At 39.4% G+C, this 24,585-nt stretch overlaps 3 protein-coding genes across 3 annotated transcripts; 2 read left to right on the forward strand and 1 right to left on the reverse strand.

The window, feature by feature from the left end:
• Positions 1-5,412, forward strand: tdo2a (tryptophan 2,3-dioxygenase a). Its single transcript, XM_076148892.1, has 12 exons — positions 1-109; positions 257-356; positions 462-552; positions 836-906; positions 1,334-1,461; positions 1,614-1,800; positions 2,001-2,108; positions 2,213-2,324; positions 2,432-2,489; positions 3,177-3,256; positions 3,583-3,673; positions 4,161-5,412. The coding sequence occupies exons 1-12, from the start codon at positions 75-77 to the stop codon at positions 4,312-4,314; spliced, it is 1,215 nt and encodes a 404-aa protein (XP_076005007.1). The 5' UTR covers positions 1-74; the 3' UTR covers positions 4,315-5,412.
• A 61-nt stretch (positions 5,413-5,473) lies between these two features.
• ctso (cathepsin O) lies at positions 5,474-12,122 on the reverse strand. The gene is made up of 8 exons (XM_076148894.1): positions 11,856-12,122; positions 11,373-11,478; positions 10,743-10,867; positions 9,812-9,979; positions 9,141-9,262; positions 8,039-8,202; positions 5,655-5,747; positions 5,474-5,529 (listed from the first exon to the last, which is right to left on the reverse strand). Exons 1-8 carry the CDS (start codon positions 12,027-12,029, stop codon positions 5,495-5,497), a joined length of 987 nt encoding a protein of 328 aa, XP_076005009.1. The 5' UTR covers positions 12,030-12,122; the 3' UTR covers positions 5,474-5,494.
• A 127-nt stretch (positions 12,123-12,249) lies between these two features.
• asb5a (ankyrin repeat and SOCS box containing 5a) lies at positions 12,250-18,609 on the forward strand. The gene is made up of 7 exons (XM_076148893.1): positions 12,250-13,132; positions 14,271-14,350; positions 15,493-15,600; positions 15,765-15,915; positions 16,503-16,637; positions 17,283-17,474; positions 17,713-18,609. The coding sequence occupies exons 1-7, from the start codon at positions 12,928-12,930 to the stop codon at positions 17,838-17,840; spliced, it is 999 nt and encodes a 332-aa protein (XP_076005008.1). The 5' UTR covers positions 12,250-12,927; the 3' UTR covers positions 17,841-18,609.
• The last annotated feature ends 5,976 nt before the right edge of the window (positions 18,610-24,585 follow it).

Here is a 24,585-nt window from a genome sequence, read left to right on the forward strand (position 1 = left end):
TGTGTTGACAACGGGTTAAGTTAACATTAGTGGAGACAGGAACACATCTTTGCAGCAAATTGTTGTGGAAAGACATGAGTGGATGTCCTTATTTTCAGAGGAGGCATTTGTACGTTCACATTTTTGCTAACAACTACAGCCTCCATGGCGTTTCTGTATTTTAAGTGATGGCTATTGCTTTTTAAGTTGATTTAATGCTTAATTGAATCATGTAGACCGATTGCAGTATGTAACAAAAGACTTCCCAATATTGCAGGTTATTGACAAACAAGCCATCCAAAGCAGAAGAAGATGACTCTCAAGCTGGAATTAACAAGGCCAGCAAAGGGGGGATACTCTATGGAGATTACCTACAGGTAGAAAATGCACGCCGATCACAAAACCTTTGCTGTTTTAAAAAGGAAGAGATGAATTGCCTTGTGTTTTCTAAATCAAATTGTTTGTTTCTCTCCAACAATCAGCTTGACAAAATCGTCACAGCGCAATTATTGCAGAGTGAAGTGAAGGGGGATAAGATCCATGATGAGCACCTCTTCATTGTCACCCATCAAGGTAAAACTTGTTTTGTATTGTTGGGTGTTTTTCTTTTTGTTTCAAATGAGCACAGAATAAATTCTTACTTTGATCTCATCTAATTTTTGGAAGAGATCATTAGTTAGCAACACAGTATCAACTTTTGAAACTTAGAAAGAAGCTTCATTTGAAAATTAAAGATAAATAAAACAGCTTTTGCATGTTGCAAAACTTTTTGCAATATTATTCAGTCTCACTCTTGTTTGTTCACCCTGGAATGTCTCGGCTGCCTACTGACACTTTCCTGTGTTTTATTTTTCAGCTTACGAGCTGTGGTTCAAACAGATTTTGTTTGAACTTGATTCGGTGAGAGAGATCTTCATTAGTGGACATGTGAGTCACATATCTGGGGAAAGGGAACTGCTTTATGGGATTATGTTGTTATTGTTCTTGGTAATAAAGACAGAAGTTAAGTCAAGTAAATATTAAATAGAGAACAAATTCCCACTCTATCTTTGGAAACAATGTGTTGACATATCTTACTGTTCCTCTGTGAAAGTGAAATGCACTGCATATTGTGCAGATAGGGCATATTTTGTCATTTTGCCTTTACTGAACTAGAGTTCATTAAAAAGGATTACAGCGTTTTGTGTGTAGACAGCGATCTAGACTAAAAAGAGATCAGCGAGAGAACAGAGAACAGCATCCAGGATATGAGATTCTATACTGAAGTTGGATTAACAAGAGCTAAAGGCCTCTTTAAAGCTCATCACTTGCACTTGTTAGAATTTTGTCACTAAATTTGTTTCAATGCCTCCAGGTCCGTGATGAACGCAACATGCTGAAAGTCAACACTCGCATCCACAGGATTGTGATGATATTCAGACTGCTGGTCGATCAGTTTGCGGTTTTGGAAACCATGACAGCCATGGACTTCTTTGATTTCAGGTAAGGTTATAAATAACCTCTGGCCATCTCTGCTTCACTCTTGCTTTAGCTTTAAAAAATGCCTTGTCCGTGCACTCTTTGCCTCTGGTTTACCGTCTGAGCTGTATATGTTTTCTCATGTACAATTTGCGTGTGTGTTTGTGTGTGTGTAGGGAATACCTGTCTCCGGCCTCTGGCTTCCAAAGCCTTCAGTTCCGGTTGTTGGAGAACAAAATAGGAGTCCCAGACAACCTAAGGGTTCCATACAACAGAACTCATTACAGGGACAATTTCAAAGGCATTGAGAGTGAGATGCTGAATGCCACTGAACAGGAACCCTCTCTCTTAAAACTGGTCGAGGTAAATACGAAAACCGCCAACGACTAGGTCTTATGGTCATCGATCATAGGACAATTTCATAACACACTTATATTTGACTGTATATCTACTGAATTTGATCAGGATACATTTATCTGGCTGCGCTATGGATTGTGTCTTTCTCTGGTTGAGACCCTTTCCTACTGCACTCGTAAAACCTTGGGTCACTTTACAATTTACAGAAGTGGCTGGAGAGAACTCCTGGCTTGGAGGCAGATGAATTCAATTTCTGGAAGAGGCTGGAAATCAATATCTTTGAAGGGCTGAATCGAGAGAATGAGAAAATCAAGGTATGAGACAAATCCCACTATCAGAACAAACTTCCTTTACCCTCCCGAGTGAACCAAGACAATTCATATCGATCACATTTTATTTGTGGTTTATTCCGGAAAAGAAAATGCCAGATTCGGAGGACAAGGAGGAACTGGCGGCTGACCTGGTCAAACAGAAGGAGCTCTTCAGTTCCCTCTTTGACGAAAACCGCCATGATCATCTTCTTAGCAAAGGTGAGTCACCGTGTAGAGTTATCGAACTTTTGGAGTAAATATTTAGCTCAAGAATAAGGAAGCCTAATTCGGAATTGACTTCAGCATGTTTCACTTTTGTTGAAAAGGTGACAGGAGGCTCTCTTACAAAGCTCTGCAAGGCGCTCTGATGATCTACTTCTACAGGTAGGAGAATTTTTTACTGTGTTTTTACGGTTAGAAAACAAAACAAAACTTTCTTGCTTATGTTTTCCTGAAGAAGGAATAAATATTTACTTACGTATTGGATCTTTATGAGAGAACTCTATTTCTCTAACCCTAAGGTAGCCTTTGCTAATACAGTTCTAAATCACAAGTACTTGATTACACAAGGTTTACATTCTACTCAAGTCGATAAAGTAAAGGTCTCAACAAAACAAATCAAAAGAGTTCAGGCAAAAACATTTAATTGACCAAAATTAAAGAATTTGAATTATAAAATGTTGTCGATGCCTCCAGATGAGTAAAGGGTGAAGGTGATGATTTGATAAACTGTTCTTCCTCGTGCCACTGCCCGGATTCCTTTATCTAGTTTTCTAAAGAGCAGTCAATGTGAAGTGTGTCATGTGATTCAGCAGTGACATGATACAGGCAAGATGGGATAAGCTACATTACAGCATAGATTCAACAGGAGGTGTTTATGGTGTATCGGAAAGTAGGTCAATAGGATTTTATGTTACTTATCTGAGAGGCTTTATCACCTCTACACAAAAGGTGTGGTTAATGGGCAGGTAAACCTTTAAGTGGCTAGGATAACACGTGAGAATTGTAAAACCTTGCGCCAAGCTATTACAAGGTGATTTACAACCGATAACACTTTTGCCTCACCTTTAGGGAGGAGCCAAGGTTCCAGGTTCCTTTCCAGCTGCTCACGTCGCTCATGGATATTGACACCCTCATGACAAAATGGAGATGTAAGTGCTGCCCTTGCATACAGGATCAAGACTGTGCTTATCAGCTGCTGCATATACTATAATAGAAAAAGAAAAGAATACAATTCACACTAGAAAACAAAACCATGATATGGGAGCACTGGCAAGTGGTTTTATGAGGCTGAAGTTTAACACCAAGGAGGTGATAATCTCAAATAATCAATTTGAGCAAAATTAGACTTTTCCCACAAAGTCAACTTTGCATCAAACGCCTGTTTCATTTTGCACGTACAGTTTCTTGCTCAGATTAAAGATGAATGGGCAAAACATTTCTCATAACACTGGATTTTCTGTTTTCTTTGTTATAGACAATCATGTATGCATGGTGCATCGTATGATTGGCAGCAAAGCCGGTACAGGGGGATCATCCGGCTACCACTACCTGAGATCTACAGTCAGGTAGTCTGCTGTAAACATAATCCAACATTTACAGTTCTTGGCTCAACAAATATCTTTACACTTCTAAGGTCATTTAGATAAGGACATCCCAGTGTTACTACAATTCATCCTTATCTTAATCAACCTGTCATGTTGTTGCATTATCAGGCATGAAAATGGAGACACTATTTAGAGTTTTGAAGGCTACTGAAAGCTTTGAATAGACTAAGTAAACCCAGGGAATAAAAGGGGACAATTGTTTTTCATTCATCGTGTGTAATAGGAGTATGTGATGAAGACTTTCACAGTTGCAAAGCTTAACATTTACAGAGAAATAGAATCCATCCAGTAAGCCATGTTGGTCCTTTGCTTCACTAACATGTTTATATCAACATGCAACTCATTTGAATTTACATGCAGCCAGTAAATTCAAATATATCTAGTTAAAGTGACCTTAAACTGTAGAATCAGAACAAAACATTTGATACATGATATCTTTCCCTTCCAGTGACCGCTACAAAGTGTTTGTGGATCTGTTCAACCTGGCCACGTTCCTGGTGCCTCGGGCCTGGGTGCCGAAACTGACCCCGAATGTCCATACATTCCTCTACACTGCTGAATGTTGTGACAGCTCCTACTGCAGCAGCGAGGACTCAGACTAGTGAGAATCTCAGTCACCTGAAGTGAATTCCTCTCTTTCACTGTAACAGACACAAAGGTCATCTCCTCACCTAAATTGCTCATGACAGGCACTTAGCTGAGAGGCAAAGAGACTAATTTTGTTAAAAACTCTTGCAATAATCAAAAATTTAAGAATATAATGTTAAAACACACGTTTGCTGAAGAAATTCCTGCATATTCAGTCTTATAATGAAGTGTCATCTAAGCACAACACATTCTAATATAAAAACTGTAGAATTTGTCATTCTGGAACCACTTAAAATAACAATGAAATCAGATTTTAGATTTTGAGTATGAGGGGGATTCTTATAAGAGTGCATTTTCTAGGAAGTGATATATATACTTATATTTATATCCACACTTTTATCAGTAGTGAGAAAATGTGTATTTCATTTGACATAAAATACATTAAATATTTCACATTTATGGTGAGAAGACAGGTGCAGGACTATTTTTACGCTAATTTTGAAGAAATTGTAGCAGATGGCACCTTGATGAAAAGCTTACGTTTTCTAAATACAATGATGTAAATCCACGCTGTCTTAATAGTAAATGGATCGGTGTTAGCAGTGTGGCTCATCAAAGCTTGTGTGAGACAAACAGGTGGCGTGATTTCACAAACCCATTTTTCTTGTCAGCATAGGGAAGGTGTCAAAGAGAGGGAGCCATTTCAGGACACTGAGCTGAGTCTCAAACATGAGGTATGACAATGAAGCTCTACATAAAGAAGTCTCAGCCTTGTCAACACTGGAAATATGTTGATTTGTGCATTGTATATATATATAATGTTAATATACTGTTTTGTATAGAATTCATTTTGGTGTTTGGTTATGTTTTAATGCAGTAATTGATGTGATCTTTGTATAGATTAATCTATATGCAATATGACCCATAATATAACTATCATGTGTAGTTACTGAGACAAGTTTTTTCTATAGTGCATTTTGTATGTATATGTGGGAGAGCAAGAGATTTGTTAATGACTCATTTACAATCCAACATTTATCAGCATGGAAACAGATTTATTTGTCCTCATCTATGTAATATTGTGATGTTTCAATAAAAATCTTTTAAAGTGACACTTGACTGCAAATTGATAACCAGTTTAGACATTGTCCCTTTGTAAAAAAAAACATCACACACAGGAGACACACAGTGTGATCACACAAAAACAGACGCCACTTCATCTGCAATACCTAGACAAGACAACAAAAAAAAGTATTAAAAGTATTAAAATTAGGGGGAAATGGACCCATCAGTGTTGGTAGAATGTGATATTGACGTCAAGTTACATGAAGTTAAAAGCAAACCTTATACTTACCACAAATGTTTCCACCAATTTTGATATAGACATAACCCTTGTTCCCCCACTTAGTTCCCCAGGTGTTCTGCACAATCCAGTATGGAGTTTCCCCTAAGATGGACAACATGTTTTTCAAGTTTTAATTATTTAGTCGAAAATAACACTGTGTTTCTGTGTATGCTGCCACAGTTACAAAAAAATACCTCAACATAGTTATGAACAATGAAATAAAACACCAGTACCTGCCTTTTTACTATAACTAATAATAACAAGGCCTTTCTAAGCATCAACAGCCCCTTTTCGACTGATGCCACGGGTCATGTTATATCTTTTTCTCCAATGTATAATGCTGTTTGTAGCTGTGTAATGTAAGATGTGGAAGGAGAATGGGAGACAAAACTGAAATTCTATGACTTTCGTGGAAAGTCCCACTTCCCTCAGTGGGCACTTATCAATGGTTAATCTATTGTCAATCGCCAAGGAAAGGGAAAGGGGCTTGAGGGCAGAAGAGAAGGGCCTTGCATTGACCAGTAGGCTACTTCTTACAAAGTCAGCCAAATCTATCCAAAGAAGCTCAGCGACTGGACGCAAACCGAAGCTGGTAGAGGATCAGGACATCTGTCATGGAGGAAGATAACTCAAAGCACGGAGACTTGAGTAACAGGTACAAACCCAACCAAACACCAGGACCTCCAACAGAGACGATGATAACTGGCCACAGCGCAACTGATAAGAAACAGTGGGAGACAGTTAACACCGACTTGACCCAAGCTTTGGAGCAAGTCAAAGGCACAGTGGAAAAGCTGGAGAAAATGGGGGACTCCATCATTACTGGAGCCGCTGTCGGCCACTACTACTACTTCTACTACCATCAAGGCAACCTTCTAGTATGTGTTCGCAAAATTAATGACATCTAATCTAGTGTATATTGAATCTGATTATCTGTATGAGTCCAGTGACTGTTGTGAAAGACCTAGTGAGTGCAAGGAGAGACAACTGATAGAAGATAACAGACACACATGGCTAACCAAGGGAGGATCAAATGCTGCTTTAGCATGATGGATATTGGTGCCAAGGTCTACAAACGTGGAATGTTGGAAAACACACCGTAGAGTCTGCATGGAGGCAAAAGGTGACAGCGACTGACAACACGGTAACAGATCCATGAAAGGAAGTGACTACGACAAACAAGACCATTGTACAAGAGGTTGCCACAACTTCAGCAACAACAGCAGGAGGACACAAACTGCAGTTGTGCACTTGTGGTTGGAGCAAAATTACATCTGCAGTGGGCTTGAAGATTTTACGGGGAAAGGAAAGGAGCTTGAGGGAGGAGAGAGAGGCCTTGCATTGACCAGCACTTCAGCAAAAATCATCCGTGTGAAGCTCATCGACTTGATGCAAACTAAAGCTTGCAGAGCATCAGAACTCCTGTCATGGAGGAGGAAAACGCATTATTAGAGGAACCCAACCATCCACCAAGACCTCCAACAGCGAGGAAGATAACTGAACACAGACCACATGTGAAGTGGCCAAGTGCTAACATCAAGGCAATCTTCACGTAAGTGCTTGCACAATGGATAACAACATCTCATCCAGTGTTTATTAAATGAAACTAGCAATTGTTGTGGCTATAGTTAGTGGCACTATTACACAAGTCTGCATTCTATCAAAAGGTGTTTCTATGGTGTTTGCATGGAAGGGACAGAATTTTGGAAATACCTTTTAAAAGAACGCAGTAAGATTGCTAGTCCAAGTCAAAGCTTCAGAAATTTAGATCAAACCGTGACGACTTTTTCAATTCTGCACATCGGCAGGTAACTTCAGTACAGGGGTTAGGGTTAGTAATAATTTCACACATTTCATTTGTCCATCTTCAATAATACAGCCCCATATCCATCGTTTACTTATGCTGGTTCTAAATCTACGGAAAAACTTCAATAAAGAGATAGTTTCATTTCATCAATGCAATTCCGATTTTGTGAATTTCTAAATTGACTGCCAGTGTCTTCTAATAAGACTAACCAAAATGGATCAATGCACTGATGTTCATTTCCCAGGAAACTGACTCTCACCGCACTCGCAGATTTTTTGATGAGAAGTTTTAATTTTAGGACTCAATAATAGGCTTAACAGCTTGTTTCAAGTTTTCCACCCTCTTAATTTGAGGGCTCACTAACAGGCTTACCAACTTGTGAAAAGTTGTCCGTCTGCTCTCTTATTTTAAGCACTTAATTAAGGGGGATGAGACACCGCCACCAATTTGTGATTAAGACTAATTAATAATTAATATAATAATATATTCCTAGTGCTTTATTTTGGGTTGATATGCCCTGGGGGCAAGACAACATCCATACCTAAAAAAGTAATATTAATTGGAGGGAGTATATGATTTGGTGTACCGGTGGCATCATATCCAACAACCAGGACAGCGTGGTTGGACTGGTGACTGGAGCAGTGGTACTGGATGATTCCCCCAAGGTAATCCTGCCAGCTGATAGAATCCACAATGACTGCCAATGGTCCATGCTGTACCAGCTGACTCTTCATCGCTTCCTCTCGACCGCTGAAGAAGAACAATCGCAGAAAAAAAAGTGTTATTTGTACACTGCTCCATAAGGTGGTATTACAAAAACTACCTTGTGACGTAAAGGGGTACTGAGATATATTGGGAGATATACCCCGTCTGTTATTAAAGTTATTGATCACTTAACTGATACAACTAAACCCACATCCAACCTTTTGTTTCATCCTGCTCCCAGTCACTTCATCCTCTTATTCACAGCATCAGTCTTTTGCAGGCAGCCTGCAGGCACCACCCGGCTCATTTGTCCACCCTGATGCCCTCCTACGGAACACTGCTAAGGAGTCTGTGCCAAAACTATATTCAATAAGACATTTTCATCTCATTCCTGCTATGGTGAGGTTTATTCCGTTTGAGACATGCTATAGGGCAACAAATATCTTGGTTACTTCACCTTTACTCTGGGTAAAAATACATCGCCTGATGTGCAGCAGTAACATTTTCTTTTATGTTCAAGTGAAATGTTGAATTAAATAATTTTGAATGTTTAATTTGAAGCATGTCATACTTGCAAGTCAAAAAATCTGTATTGTGGTAAAGCTCCTTTAATGTGGTTAAAGCCACCACTCATTTTTCACTGAAAAATACAAAAAATGGATGTACCCTACATAACCTTCTGTTGTGCCTCCTGCTCTGCAAATACCATGTTCGCCACAGTTTGCAGTGTGGAGCTTATCTTGAAACAGCTGTAACTCAAAATACGAAATAAGACAAACTTAATGGGACATCATCACGGGGCCTCACCGGTTCACCCTGAACTCACAAACCTTTGGCATTGGACCATCGGTCTGCGTTGACACAATAAACAGTCTGCCCTTTCATTTGTACAGCAAGCCTCAGTCCTTGGTACTTAGGCAAATATTGATATGGGATAAGGCATTTTCAGCTGTTATCGGCGCCATTTGAAGTGTGTTTTATACCTGTAATCAAACGCAGTAAAATCCCTCAAAGCAATGCCCTCATGTGACGGGGAGAAGAAATGACAGATTCCAATTTTGGCCTTGTATGGATACTCTGACTCTGGCACCAACTTCATTCGGGTCTGGAAGAGACAAAACTTCATGGCAGTGTAACCTTAACATAGACCGTGACACGACCAGGGTGGCAATAATGTGATGGTTATCTTTCTATACTATATAGACATGTTGCACTTATTTGTCAGCATAATATCCTTCTAAAATAACAGACTGCTGTCAATGATGGTGGAAGGAACCTATTTTCATAGAACTATAGAAGTCTAAAAAACAAAATCCAACACAGTTCACATGACGAAGAAAAAACAATTCAGCGTAAAGCCTTTTTCATGTTTGGGAAGAGCTAAAAGTCACCAATTTCGGTGCCTAAAAACAACCCAGCAACTTTCACCAAACATATCAAAGCCATGTGTGATTCTTTAAAGGCTCAGAACTCACCAATCAACCTCCACAAAATGTAAGATTTAAAATATTAAAATACAACAAGCATAGTAAACTAAATAGGCTTTAGTTTAGGGTCACAGAAAGTCTGACGTTGATTCAGTGTCATTTATTTTGTTGTCTTTGCAAATACAGCATCAGCGAAGACAGCAAAGCATAAAAACATTAACACAGACCTTATTTAGCCAATCCAAAGCCACTGTGGACCATCCTCCATTGCAGCCATTGTTTTGGTAGGAACAGTCCAGGACTTGCTGTACACTAAGCTGCAGCAGCTGTGCGCTTGTTATTGCGTGTGCGGCCTGGATGGCTTCAACGACACTAAAGGCCCAGCAACTCCCACACTGCGAATATAGAAGTAGTCAGAAAAAGAAAGAATTGGATTCAAATTCAGAATTCTGCATCTTGATCCTCTCATGCATTTCCAATTAAAGAAATGTCATCATGTCTTCCAGCTGTTTAAATCAATTCCACAGATAATATATTAGATTAGATAGATAAGACATACAGTATTAAAAAGAAAATGCTATGATGAACCCAATTTTAGGGACGTTTAAAAGCCCTTTTTTATCTACAGTGACTGGATGTGTGATATGGTTTTGCTGGTCTGAATCAACTATCACTAATAGTTTTGTGCTGCCATCTACTGACACAAACACTTCAGGTACACTGCAGCCATGTTTCTGTTCCAGTGTTTCATTTATTTAGGGTTTGCAGGTCTGACATCTAAGCATATAATCCAATATGGTAAAATGTCCTCCAATAATAGATTTATTAAAATTCGGAATATTGAAACCAAAATCTGTTTCTGCAATAAGCGTGCAAAAGATTAGATGCACTTGAGCCATGAAAGTGGAATCAAGAGATGAGACAAGGTCGTCTTGTTCATCTATCTATTTATTGATCTATTGTATAAGTTCAGACCTGGTCATTTTGGTGAAAAGAGTCAGTGAGCGTGCGTAGCCATGCCCATCTGATCCAAAATCATAGAGCAAAATATACAATGTTTTCTATGTATGGACTCCATTAGGACATTGAATAAAGTTGAAAATATTGCCCCGATTAACAGGCTTAAGTTTTCAAAGAGCATGTTTGTCCGTCTCTTACTGATCGTTGGTCTTGAACAGGTGCCACCACTGCTTTGTCTCTCCAGTCAAATTTAGCTGGCAGTGCCTCTGGTTTTGGTCCGGAGTAGGGAGGAACTCCGTCAGCACTCGCTCGCAGGTAGAGATCTGTGAAGAATGGATACAGTTCAAAAGGAGGACATGGCAGATTAGGGATTATTTCAAAAACTGAATTACTACTTTCCATTCTAAATGGCATTTAATGTATAAAATGCCCCCAAAAAGAAGTGTCCTGGACCATAGATCCCATCTTTTAATTGATTGTTTTGTCTGCACAAAAGTTACAAACCTAAAAGGATTTCATTTACAATATGAAACGGAGCAAAATCACAGATGATTATTAAATCCAATCAAGTAATTGTTTCAGTACCTATTTCAGATTAATTTCAGATTTAATTTCACCATTAAGAAAGATTTCCTTTCAAGCAACCCACGTAATTTCATCAAATCAGTGAAGACATTGCCTGATGAATCACTGCGATAGTTGCGAAAGCCATTTGAATATAAAGTGAAATGTCTACTATTTTATACCCATCCTGTGGACTCAAGTGATGTAAGATATGGTGCATGAACCTAATTAAAGATACAATAAGTGTTCAGTACTGCGCCGTACCTCTGAATTCATCCTGTGACAGGTCAGAGAACTGATTAATGCCGTACTTTGCAGACTTCGGGTCTGCAGAAAAGGAGTTAAGGTCCGCCTGTCGTTTCAGGGAATCCTGCAATGACACAGATGGTGGATTAGGGGAGTGACTGACTCCAAGGGTACCAACCAGCAATACTCATCAATATTGTATAGTTATATACTATATGGTAAGCTCTATGGCAAGAGCATGAGGTAAAATGTGAAAATACAATTCTGAAATTGAAATAGCATGTCACAATCTATAGTATACTAAGCAGTATACTAAGAAGAAGGCAGAGATGGGTACACAAACACAAAGTATCATATTTATTTGTATTATTGACTTGTACTAAAATAACAGAAAAATGCTTGTGATGTTTTCTTACTCCTTCAGCCGCTCTTTCCTTTCCACCACACACACACACACACACACACACACACACACACACACACACACACGTACTTTTTTACCTGAAAACAGCGATGACGCAGGCTGGATTCCTCGCTGTCGTCTTCATAGGAGCGGCCAAACCTTTCTATGAACAAATCAAAAGCGGAGCCATTAAACCTCGTTTCCACCGGGCTCACAGTCCGTAAACACCCCGTTAACGCTAAAGAATAACGTATAAAAGCGGTCACCCTCATTTGACCAACACACACCGGTTTTAAACTGAGATCTTAAGGGATAAAGAAAAACATTGAAAACGAGGAAATGAATTAGTTAACGCATGCGCAAACGAGGGCGTTTGCTGAGAAAATGAAAGTAAAATCAGTGCACAGGTGCGTCTACTTACGTTTACAAGTTAAGAAAAACATTTTAAATAAAGACGAATTACTGCCGGTTTCTTGCCGATTTGGCCTTTTGTGTGGAAGCTTAATTATACTGTATTGACACTGGCATACAATGTGCCATATGCAAATTATCTTAAAAAAAAAATACGCCGTTGAAGTAAATTCCAAACTTTTATCAGCGCCAGTAATTGTGATTTTTTTCATTTTAGTTTAGAGTTCCTACGTGACAATGATACAGAATTAAATACTGCTGTGTGTAGTATAATTGCAACTACAACTCTTTATATTTGAATGTCTACAATATGTAAACACACAAACGCACCATTTCTCTAGAGGAAGATATTGTCATCCAGACTAGTTGTGATTTGACATTTTAGTTTAAAAGTTTAAAATGTGACGTGTTTTTCATCATTATTTAATGATTGAATGTAAATAATGATGAAAAATGTGACACATTTAAAGCTAATAGTTTCTGCAGTGGTTTAACCTAGAACAGGTGCTCTAAAACAATGAATTTCTTGTAAACACACCCACACACACACACACACACACACAATAACAGTTGCAGGAGGCTTTCACAGGCACAGTAGCAGCTGCTGTGCATTTTTTCCAGTCCGTCTTTGTCAGGAGCAGCCAATCAGTCTGTGCACTGCGAGGAAAAAGTAGGCTACTCTCCTGCTTTTCAGAGTGGCATCTGATCCGGTCTGCATCATAACCACCAAAGACTGTCTGTAATAACGTGCTGGAGGAAATGTCAGACACCACAGAGGAGCTCACAAACAAGCCCTTCACGGCCCGGTTGGCCAATGTTTACCTCAGCATCTTGGCACTGTTCTGCTTCAAGCTCTTTGTCAAGATTTCCCTCAACTTGCTGACATACTTTTATATTGTCCGTGGGAACCGTAAAGAGGCTGCCAGGATATCAGCCGAGTTCTATGATTACGGTCAACAACACAGTGAGTACTCTGACAGAGCGTGAAAAGCCTTAGAGAGTTGCTGCGTGTGTGCTTTTTAACCTCAAGGCGGTTTCATGATTGCAATGCATTGCATCATTTAAAGCGTACACATTTGTAGCTTCAAGGTAAATTTAGCGAAGAGTGTAACCACATGTGCAATGCAGTGTGTTTGACCCCAGGCAGGTTTGTCAGTAAGCCACGGGAGGTCATATTGAGGTTGAAAATAATTTTCTATCGTTTAAAATCAGTCTACATGAGCCCGGTGTACAACACACAGTTTCCATATTTACCAATGAACTTTAAATACTTAGGTGCTAATTTAAAATTGTAATAAGTAAGACAATAACGCTTGCTGTAGATATGAATGAAAGTACATGGCCTACTTTATTCTAATTTGTTTAATAGCTGCTTATAAACCTGAACTCTACATTCAATATTAAAAAGAAGACACAGGAGGCTGACAGCCTCTTTTCTCTTTAAGTATTAATAGAACATAGTCATGATATCCCACTCCTCCCTCCCCACCCCCATCCTGCCCTAGTTTCCATTACCAACAGCATTGCAGCCCCCCCCCCGTCACACTCACAGTAACCAAAACAACACTCCACATTCTCAAGCGCAGGAGACTCCGAGACTCAATCTGGGGGGAAAAAGAGACACGCGACAACATAAGCAGTAGATATCATTCAAGGGGCTATTTAATTCAAAGTAGACCCTCTCCGTGGAATACTGATTTTCCAAGCTTAGGGTATTAGTCACGGTCCTAGAGATGCGCTTCTCCTTGTTCTAAGAAATGTGTTTGATGTCTAGCTGGGTCTTTTATGCCCGCATTTCAAATTAATGTCAGTCTATATCAAAGGAAATGGGCGGCATGAACTGAATGAAATGGCATACATTTAATAGAAAACATTCAGTTAATGATAAAATAGGAGACTAAAATGAAAGAAGATGATGATGATGATGATGCCGTGTGGAATGCATCAGCTGTAATTCTGGACATCGACTCAGGTGTGCTTAATAAGAATCATGACATTTGAATCAGACAGAGGTGAAATGGCAGTAATAACTTTGAAGCCTAAAGTGTAACTTGTCATCCAGCTGGAATTCTAGCATTTTACTTCTAATATTTCCACCGCAGGCTCCTGGGCTGACCGCTCACCTCTCCATGACGCTGCAGTCCAGGGCCGCCTCCTGACTCTGAGAAACCTCATATTACAGGTGAAAATGTATTCAGGCAGTCCTACACCTTCCTTTCATTTCAAATAACAGTAAGATTACCACTCTCAAGTTGTTGTTGTTTTTTGAATTTGTTAGAAGGATGTCTCTTAAAGTTCAGGACCAATTTTCATAGTATATTGTGGGCAGCTTGGGAACTATCCATTACATTACATTACATTACGATCATTTGGCAGACGCTTTTATCCAAAGCGACTTACATTACATTACCACCCAGCAATTGAGGGTTCGGTGCCTTGCTCAGGGGCACCTCGGCACCCTCCCACTGAGCCACTGCCTCCTGTCTTTACATTTAGGTGGTCCAGATGCTTCAACATTGACAGACTGAGAATTTTTGCAAAACCAAATTCAAACGATTCAGATAAGGATCCAGATGTGGTGGCCTGAAATACAGTATGTTTTTAGACAGGGGTCACATATATAGAGTCACTGTAAAGTAGCATACAAGCATAGAAACACACATCTAACAACATTAGGTAGCCAAGAGTCGGCTTATTAAGTGAGGTGCAAACAATTAGGACAAAACTTCAGTCATTATGGATATGGATCCAAAACATTATGTCCATAATACCAGATTAATTTTTACACCATGGGCCAAGTATGCAGTTCAATTTCAATTTCATTCACTAATACCCAGTTAACACTAAGGTACATATTCAGAATCATGAAGAATTGGATTGTTTCTCTTAAATTAATCAATTGGCTGTTTCTAGTTAACCATCTGGAAAACCACATGGATATATCAAATATCATCAATCTTCTCCCCACCAATAGAGAAAGTGCAATGAGAGAGAAAGTCATTTCAGCTACAAGAGAAAAAAATGTATTTCCTTAAGTGGAACCGATAACATGCCAGGATTATCTTTACCATATCTTTCACAATCTCACCAAGTCTATCGATTTTTGAAATGTAACTGTAGTTTGTGTTAATTACAACCTTAATTAGGGACTGAAGAGAACAAGATGGGCAGGAGATGGATCCGTTTCATTGAATTTTGCATTAGATAACCTAGGTTGATAGTTTTGCAATTCCTAACACTCGCCACTAGAGGTCAACAGAGGTCATCCAGTTCTTCAGGCCCATTAAACGATAAATATTTGTGGTCCTTTGTTTCTGTATGCAGGGTCACAATGTGAATGTTGTGACCATAGACCATGTGACACCTCTTCATGAGGCCTGTCTTGGAAACCATGTTGCTTGTGCCAGAGCTCTCATCGACGCAGGGGCAAATGTAAGTCACCTTTTAGCCTCATGACACACTGTTTGCTGTAATACACACATTTCATTTCCATGGCTGGGCAAGTCTGTGTTAGGGATATTGGAAGGTGTTGTATTTTAAGCCAGCATACCTATTAAATTACCAGGCCTAAAAATAACAATAAACTGTGTTTGCAGCTCAATGCCTCTACTATAGATGGAGTCACTCCCCTGTTCAACGCCTGTATGGTGGGCAGTGTGGCATGTACAGAAATCCTGTTGGAGAATGGAGCAAAACCCCAAAGTCTTGTTTACCGTCCCTCACCTATCCACGAAGCTACTAGCAAAGGTATACTCAAAACAAAATGCATCAACTTTTTTTTGCCAATATAGTCTATCTCCTCATCGGAGCCCAGGCTCAAGACAATTTCCGAGAATCATTGGGAACCCCAGTCTGAGATAGACTATGTCTGCTACTGATACACACAGTTAAATCATTATTGGGCACTGAAACTCTCAATTGAAAACCAGGCTATCGTAATGAATGTCTTTGTGGTAGGTTAAACACTAAAGGCACACTGACCAACTCATTTCAATTGAATAGATTTTAATTTAAAATTAATTTGTGGAAAGACTTAAATTAGTGCATGAAAGACTGAGAAAATTGCTGATTCGATATACTTCTCATGGAAATGGAGAGGTCAGGGAGGAACCTAAATTGAAATGACAATGGATTTTATTATCTCATATACAGTCTCTGAAAGGGCAAGACAATTTATCGGTTGTAACACTACTAATTACAGGATGCACATGTTCGTAGATTTTATTTGCACTTTAGTCCTTTGCTGCACATTATCATGAATTCCTGCACTGGAAAAACTGCCTGAAAATAGATTCCAGACAGTGTCACTTAGCAGCAACTGTCATTACTCCTAGGTCACTATGGTTGTGTGGAGGCTCTGGTGACTTGGGGGGCAGATGTGGACATGGAAATTCCTCACCTGGGCACAGCGCTCTACACAGCCTGTATCTGCCAAGAGTTGGAGTGTGCCAGGAAGCTCCTGAGGGAAGGTCTGCTTAATGCAAGAAGAAACATGTTTCGGTGTCAGCATTGGGAACAATAGACAATTAAACTCTCCATTATACTTAAATTTACTGACGCAGCAGTTCTAGAACCTGCTTGCATAATTTCTTAACAATTAGACGTAGAAATTCTCTTCACTCATTCATATCTGAATTAACAAATATCCAAAGCACTTATTTAAGGGTTAAAGGGTTATGTGGCATGTGGGGTGATGTCATTTATTACCGACGGCTAAATGATCACATTTTCTGAGATTACCATATTTGATTGTTGCAAAGTATTGAAGATTTTTTTAAGGTAAAAATGTAGGTTTTTAAAGCTGTCATGCCATCACCTTTTTTTCTGTTCTGGACACTACTATTCCTATTTGGTAGTTTGCTGTTATTTTTGCACAACATTTCCATCCACCACTGAAAGCAATAAATGTAATCCTATTCTCAACAGACAGATTTGGGGAGTGGGGGATCAACCCTGTGAATAACAAAATATCATCAAAAAGTAACTCTGAATGGCTAAACCTGGATGTGGAGAACAATTTTAGTAGCATTGTATCTATAGAGGAAAAGAGGAATATTCCTATAAACACATCAGACAGAGTTACACCTTACTAACACAGACTGCGCTCCATACAGGTGCAAATGTGCAGAAAGGAAAATCCCTGGATTCTCCCTTACATGCAGCTGCACAGAAAGACTCTACAGCAGTGGTGAAGCTGCTGCTGGACTTTGGCGCAGACATTAATGCAAGGAATACAGACTTTCAGAGACCAGTAGACATGGCTCCGCCCGGCAGTCTAACAGAGGGCTTCCTTCTCATCTATGAAGGTAGAAGTCGACTTGTAACATGTTTCCTTTCATTTGGTTTAATTGTTTTTCCAATAGTAATCTGTCATATACAGCTACACCAAGTAACGGTCATGATTGGAACTAGAGTTGTTTCCTTTTCTTCTCTTTTCTATCTCTTTCTGCTTTATCTTTCTTTAGGAAATCGTCAATGCACTGCTCTGGGACCACCTAATGTAGTAATATAATGATATACATTTCCACTATCTCCTTTCCATAGCTACACCTCGACTGCTGAGCCAACAATGCCGGCAGTGCATTAGGAATTGTGTTGGCAGTGACAGACTTCACCTCCTCTCCCACCTTCCTCTGCCCAGCATGCTAAGGAACTACCTGCAGTACAAATGACATGCAGAACAACTACCCTGTCTGCCTTAATGGGACTCTGAGAAAGAAGCCTTTAACACAAATGGCCCTTAAACCCCATGAACTCATTTTCTGTTTAATTTTAGCAATCAGTCCATGCAGCAACTAGAGCAATTAACTGAAATTAATCACAGAATAGACACTCAGTGGCCCATAGTGCCAAGCATTTGTTCTGGTCTGTTGCCATGTGTGAATGAGTCGCTGTGAATGAATGTGTGTGTTGATTAATAGAATTTGCATGCTTTGTGCACCTTTTCTGGATAAATTTAGGTTAAATGATTCTAGTTTAATAGGTACAACTGTACAATTCAATGCACTTACAGCAGTGACTGCATTAAAACCATCTACTGATGAGCCCATAATGCTCAGTCACTTGGTCAGGCAGAAATGAACCCAAATGGTAATGTTTGACGTTGTATTTGAGTGTGTATTCCATCATGATTGATAGGACTACTTGGGAATCAACACGGGACTGACATATGGTCAACAAAAACTCAAAATAAGCTTCAAAAAGGAATGATTTAATGGATTACAGGTGTACCTAATAAACTGAATCAGCATGTATAATAACAAACGCATAATTTGTGATTCTGGTTTGGAATAGTGAGATGATGCCTTAATTGTTAATAGTAAGTATAAAACACTTGAATGCACGTGAGAACTTACATATATATAAAATGATAGAATTTAATCTAATTGCACGATATAAGTGGTTATTCATTGTTTTGCATTTGTTATCATACGCATTCTAAATTTGTCACAAATAGACGATGAATAAATGTTTTGAAACCTGCTGAATTCCACAAGTAATTAGCGGTGTTTGATTTGATGTGGTTTGTGCACTGGCTTAATAACAGAACTCTGGCAAATGAGCTTACTGGGAAAGACAGATAGACAACTTCCTTGAATTAGCCTCACCAAATTCCCAATGTTACGACCTTTAGAGGGCAGCCAACCACCATAGCTGTGTGTGTGCTGCCACAAAAGCAGAAAGAAGTCAACTGTTGCCAGGGAAGGATAAACAAAATAGTGTGGAAAGGCTCAAAATCACACTATAGCAGAGGACATATACATGAAGGATAACAGAAGTGTTTTTCCAAATAAGATTAAATGCAGCATGTGTGATGCATATTCGCCCACAAAGACAGGGCTGACAAGAGAAGTTAGGAAGTGGCTTCAAACCCTCAACTTCAACCTCCAAAGAATGTGTGCGGGTAAAGCTGATTATTACTTACATATTAATTCAGATTTGTCCTTGCATTTAAATGTACTTTCAGTGTAAAACTGACCAAATACAGCCCTTTTCAATACTACCTAAACATTTCATTTTGCTGTGGAACAACTATTTTTGATTTCCAGAGATTTGTCCAGCGGTTGCCTTGTGGCTGAGATGCTTGATTGTTGTAACCCCAATGGCTTTGCGACGCATTCATACGACAAAGGGACGTCACTTTCTGCCAAGCTATGGAACTGGAGCCGGATAGAGCGGGTAAGACATCTAAAATGTAACGAGGCTGGAAGAAACGCCTTTTTTCAGTACACAGCTAGCTTGAGGTTTAAATACATCTTGAAGGTGTTATGTTATGGTTGATATTGCATTTCAACACAACACCTGGGTTTGTTTTGGGAAGGTTTACTAGTTCTCGGTTTTCTGGATGTACCACTGCCCACTAATAAACGGATGGATTTGATATAAGGATTTCATTATTTTGGGATATTTTGTTGTTATTTTGACGGAATGTGACCCCTGTGTGTTATTTTGTTATTTTGACAGGAAGATTCAAAGTGAAGTCTGCACCAGGTCAGCGAGCAGCCAACAAAGCCTGTACCATCCAGTCAGCATGATCTGTGTTTGGACAGTCCTGTATCAAAAAGCACCAGGTCAAGTAAGTGCCTGGACAAATCTCCTATTATTTCTTACCAAGAACCAGCAGGAGATACTGATTCTATTAGTGCTGGTGTGGAGATCCTCAAGTTAGGCCAAAATGCATGTGTGGAAACAACTTTAGTTTGCTGCTTGCTTGCATTCAATTTACTTAATCAACCTCAGATCAAATTACAGTTCTGATGTGTATATAAAATAGCAGTTACTTCTACTCTTTACCCTTTTCTGCTGTTCTAGACTCATCAACTTAACTCTCATCAACATTGAGTAAAGCCAGCGTTTCCTTCCAGGAGATTAAGGTGCGGTAGCGGTCAGCTGCTCTGCGGTCAACTGTAAATGCAATCAGAGGAACGTCTGTCATTGTACCATTTGGTACCCCATGTGTTCATAGATCATGAGGATGTTGTTTACTAACATGCCAAGCAAAGTAGAAGCATGCTTTGTATGGAAACAGAGATGACGTCACTGTTTATCACTGCCTCTGTCCTGTTACACTGCACCAACCGTCCTGTTTCAGCAATGTCACTATGCACCAGGAGATGGCAGTACTGTATCTGTTTAGAATCATAGGTGAGAATCATTTTGGACTCTGCAATGGTCTTTAAGACTAAAATATATGAATCAATATTTTCTTAATCTGTGTTTTCATTATTGAGAATCGCTTAACCCATTTCCAAATCCATAAATCCTTCTATGTGCTATCATTTATCAGGGGCGGCAGTAGCAGTCAAGTCCCTGACTGGACCAAGAAAGTGGACTGGCAGCTGGAGAGTTGCCTCCAGGGCACTGCCGAGGTGCCCATGAGCAAGGCACCGAACCCCCAACTGCCGTGGAATGGCTGCTCTCCACCCCCTCTGTAATGCATGTGTGTGTGATGTTCAAGAGGGGGTGCAAGACAAATTTCAAGTTGCATGTGATAAAAATTGTGAATTGCATGTGACCTGACAAATAAAGTATCTTAAATCTTATTTAGACAGGCAGTTGATTTTCACCACCTACCTAACAAATATTGGTACATCAATGCTGTGATGCAACATTCCCTGCTGTCCTAGACACTTGGGCTAGCATTCTTTGCTAAAAGACTTAAATTATGCAGATTCAAGGAATTGCCAGCAACAACGTAAAAACAGAAGCCGTTTCCCATCTTCTGGTCATTGAACCTTTATTAGTGCTGATTCAAGTCATTAGTTAGTTAGACTTTGAAAGGAGATCTTTCAGATAATGAATGATGAACTATAGGACATGATGCTCCTCTAAAAGTAACATCTTTCAAGGAAACCCACACTGACCTTATCTGACAGAAATGTACAAAATGAAATGATATTCAATGTATGATTCTCATCTGACTGATGGGATAAATGATCAACTTGTGAGATTGTAATGCAATAGTGTTTAATGAAATGATAATGGAATTAATTGATTTGTCCTTGCGGTAATGACAATCTTTCAAACTTCCTACTCCACAATTCTTTATTGCAGAAAAGCACAAATGATGGAAGCTCTCTCTGCGCATCAACAGCTGTGAACGATGCCAAAAACAAATAATATCATCTTGTGCATACTTAGTGTAGCATATAAATAATGTTTCTCAGGTGTCAAGGCAGTTTAGTTCCGCTTAGACTGAGATCACTTTAGTTGGCCTTAAATCTCTAAGCACTCCTGGATGATCAGAGCACAGCGCAATTGAGCTGTGAACCCAGCAAAAAACAGATGACAAGTTGTTAAGTGTTTCTGGCTGACTGCCCAGGTTCTCGGTGTGGTCTATGAGCCTGCGGTCCAATGGAGAGATAAGACAATACTGGAGCGATATGATCTCTGAACATTAGCCATAGATCATTTGTTACTGCTTTAGATCTTCCCTGCAATCCTATTCTTAAATTGTCCAGGTGTTAGCAGCATATGGGTCAGTTGCAGTGTGTGGAGGAATTTTGTTTCATAAAAATATAATACATGAATTAGGAATACAGTAAATAGATTGTGAAGCCTGACACATTTTTGCAGCCTCAACAGAGGGCATACGGAAAATGCTCATGGGGAATGATAATAGATTTCCTGTATACATTTTCAGAATACTCAAACATAAGTAGCCCAAACATTCTGATGAGAGGAAACAACAATTCAGCTCCTCAATGTTTCATTCGATACAAATGCCATCAGTCAATATAAGAAAACATTTCACCTAAGCATGCAAATTAGCTACATTTCAAGATTATGATTTGTTAATTATAATAGATTGCATTGTATCTCTTTGGTCTCTGCCAAAGCAGCCCATCTCGTTGCCATGGCAGTCAATGGCCAGTGTTACCCTCTTTCTCTCCATCCCTCAGCGCCGCTGTAAAACCTGACCTCCTTAATCTTTCAGTGTCTTTTGATTTTCTCTCAGCTTGACTAGGCGTGAACACACATCAGCACTTAAGATGCAGTACACTGTCGCCTGTTGATTTCTGTGGCCACCGGGTGATTTTGGATTCCTAAGCCTCATGTCATGTAGCACGGAATTTGCGAAAATAAACGTTGAGCACGCAAGGTTATACCAAATAAATGCATAAAAATAAATGAACAGAAAAGCCAAAGTCCGGATATGAATCTATTGTTGCTCTATGTTGCCCACTACATTATGAATAATGAATTGTCAATATTTGCATTGTAATGATTATTTTAGTAAACTGAAAAAGGAAATTGCCTGGTTTATGGGGGGAAGTTTTTGTTCCTCTACAGCTCCGCCCCTGTCCTATTGAACAACAATGTAGCTGGAGCCCGGTTGCTATGGCAACTAGAAAGCCCATACTGGAGAGCGACCAAGAGACATTAATAAGCTTACTGTGAGCTTCTTTGGCTCCTTCTGTTGGCCATGAATGCAGTCATTGGCTGTAGGATTGCATCTGCATATGCATGCAAAAGAAAAAATGCTTATACACACAGACACACACATACATTCATCTACGAAACAGTTTGCAGTAGCCAGCCAACTGATGTTCGAGAGCCACATTGCCTAAAATGCCCTCAGAGAGTGTTTCACCATCTGCCAATTATTCCCTCGATCATGGCTAGCCACAGTGGGAGCGGAGCAATAGTAGGGAGGGGAGCGAAGCAGGGGGAGGGGGGGGCCAACGCCTTGGAAGCACAGACAGGAACACGGCTAGCCAGGGGGGTATTGTGGGGCTTTGTAAGCTAAGGATTCCCTGAGAAAAAAAGCCCTCCCCCATATCCCCACAGCAAATCTCCCACTCCCACTAACAAAGCCACATTAAGCTAGTATGTAGCTGTGTGGCTAGGGGTGGGGCACTTTGTGTTTGCATATTGGTGTGCGCACAAATGTGTGCAAAGTCAAGTGCATGGTGGATAGCAATACAGACAAGAAATGATTCAGTAAGCACTAATGAGCCTCATATTAACCCGGGTGCAGCCCCGCAGGTGTGTTGTAATCACTGCCATCATCTGCTGCAAAAGTTTGATCTTTGTTGTCCTGATATTTTTTTATGTTTTGCCATAAGTGGCTGCCAAAGTTGAAGTAGTCCAATATCTCTTGAACGAATTAATATATTGTGGGCAAATGTTTTTGCACATTTGTGCTCACTTCTTATGTAAACAAAAGATCAGTTGACCTGATGGTGGCGCTATAAACATAACACTGAAATGTCTCTAACTTCTGAGTGGATTTCTACTTTATTTTGTTATTTTTTAATTAAGTTGAAATGCATTAGTGACCCCTATTGACCAATTCTAAAAAGGAGGAGACTAAAGCTAATACACTGCATAATTTGTATTTTACAATATTACTCATGCAAAGAACACTAAAAATATTAAAATAATATGGAAAAGATGTTTTAATGACACATTAATCACACTTGTAGATTATACAAGAGTATACTCTGAAAATTCTTCCACTGGTTCTTCAGGTTAGGAATTAAGTTATCAATTGGCAAAGGAATAAAGAAGATCAGTTACTCATGAAGACTAGTGGACATCCTTAAAATAATCAGTAAACTCAGAGTTTGCCTGTAGCTAAACACACCTCGGTATAATAACTAACACGGGTAAAATGGCATCTCAAAAATAGTGACAACCACAGACTATATGACATAATGTATATTACATCAAAAAGCAGAGTGGAACATTCTGCAAACTCAGCATTTACAGTCGGATGATATAAGATTTATTTTTGTTTGGTGTCTGTGCAGATCAGTGTTGAGCGGAAAGATTGGACTTAAGGCCACAGTGTGTTTCAACCAACACAGCCCACCGGACTCAGTCGGAGACCAAGTTCAACTCTTTTCAGAATGCCCAAAGTAGAGGGTGGAGTGTGTCTGTATGTTCCCTTATTCTGAGGTCACTTGGGTTTCGTTCATGTAAACAATATAGAAGAAGGAGCCTAATTAAATCACTAATTAAAATGTAACATCAGGCACCTCTACATCAATAAAGAATAACATTTTTATGAACATGAATAAATCATTGAATTCATTCTGAAACATTTATGTAATGACATAAAGTGTTGTGAGAGCTTGCATTGCACACCCAACTTTGACACTTTTGTTAAGTCTTTTGTTGTCTTAACGCTTGATGTATGACTTCTGTGCTGTCAATTATGACGCACAAATCTTCTAGTTGTATATTGATGCACTGTGTTAAATCATGCAACCAGTGTAACATTTTATCATCCTCAGTACTCTCTTTGTCTCCCTCTTAACGACATCCCAATTCTCTGCTAGAGCAGCAACTCAATTTCCCTCAGCAATCATTAAAATTTAATCTGCTCGCCTGATTATCCATTCATCCACTCATCTGTCCATACATCCATCCATTCATTCACAGGGGGATAAAGTCTTTGGGAGGATTCAT

The sequence above is a fragment of the Genypterus blacodes genome, unplaced genomic scaffold (genome assembly GCF_046128005.1).
Source record: "Genypterus blacodes isolate CSIRO-AG114 ecotype Tasmania unplaced genomic scaffold, CSIRO-AGI_Gbla_v1 ptg000044l_1, whole genome shotgun sequence".
In the NCBI taxonomy this organism is placed as follows: domain Eukaryota; kingdom Metazoa; phylum Chordata; class Actinopteri; order Ophidiiformes; family Ophidiidae; genus Genypterus; species Genypterus blacodes.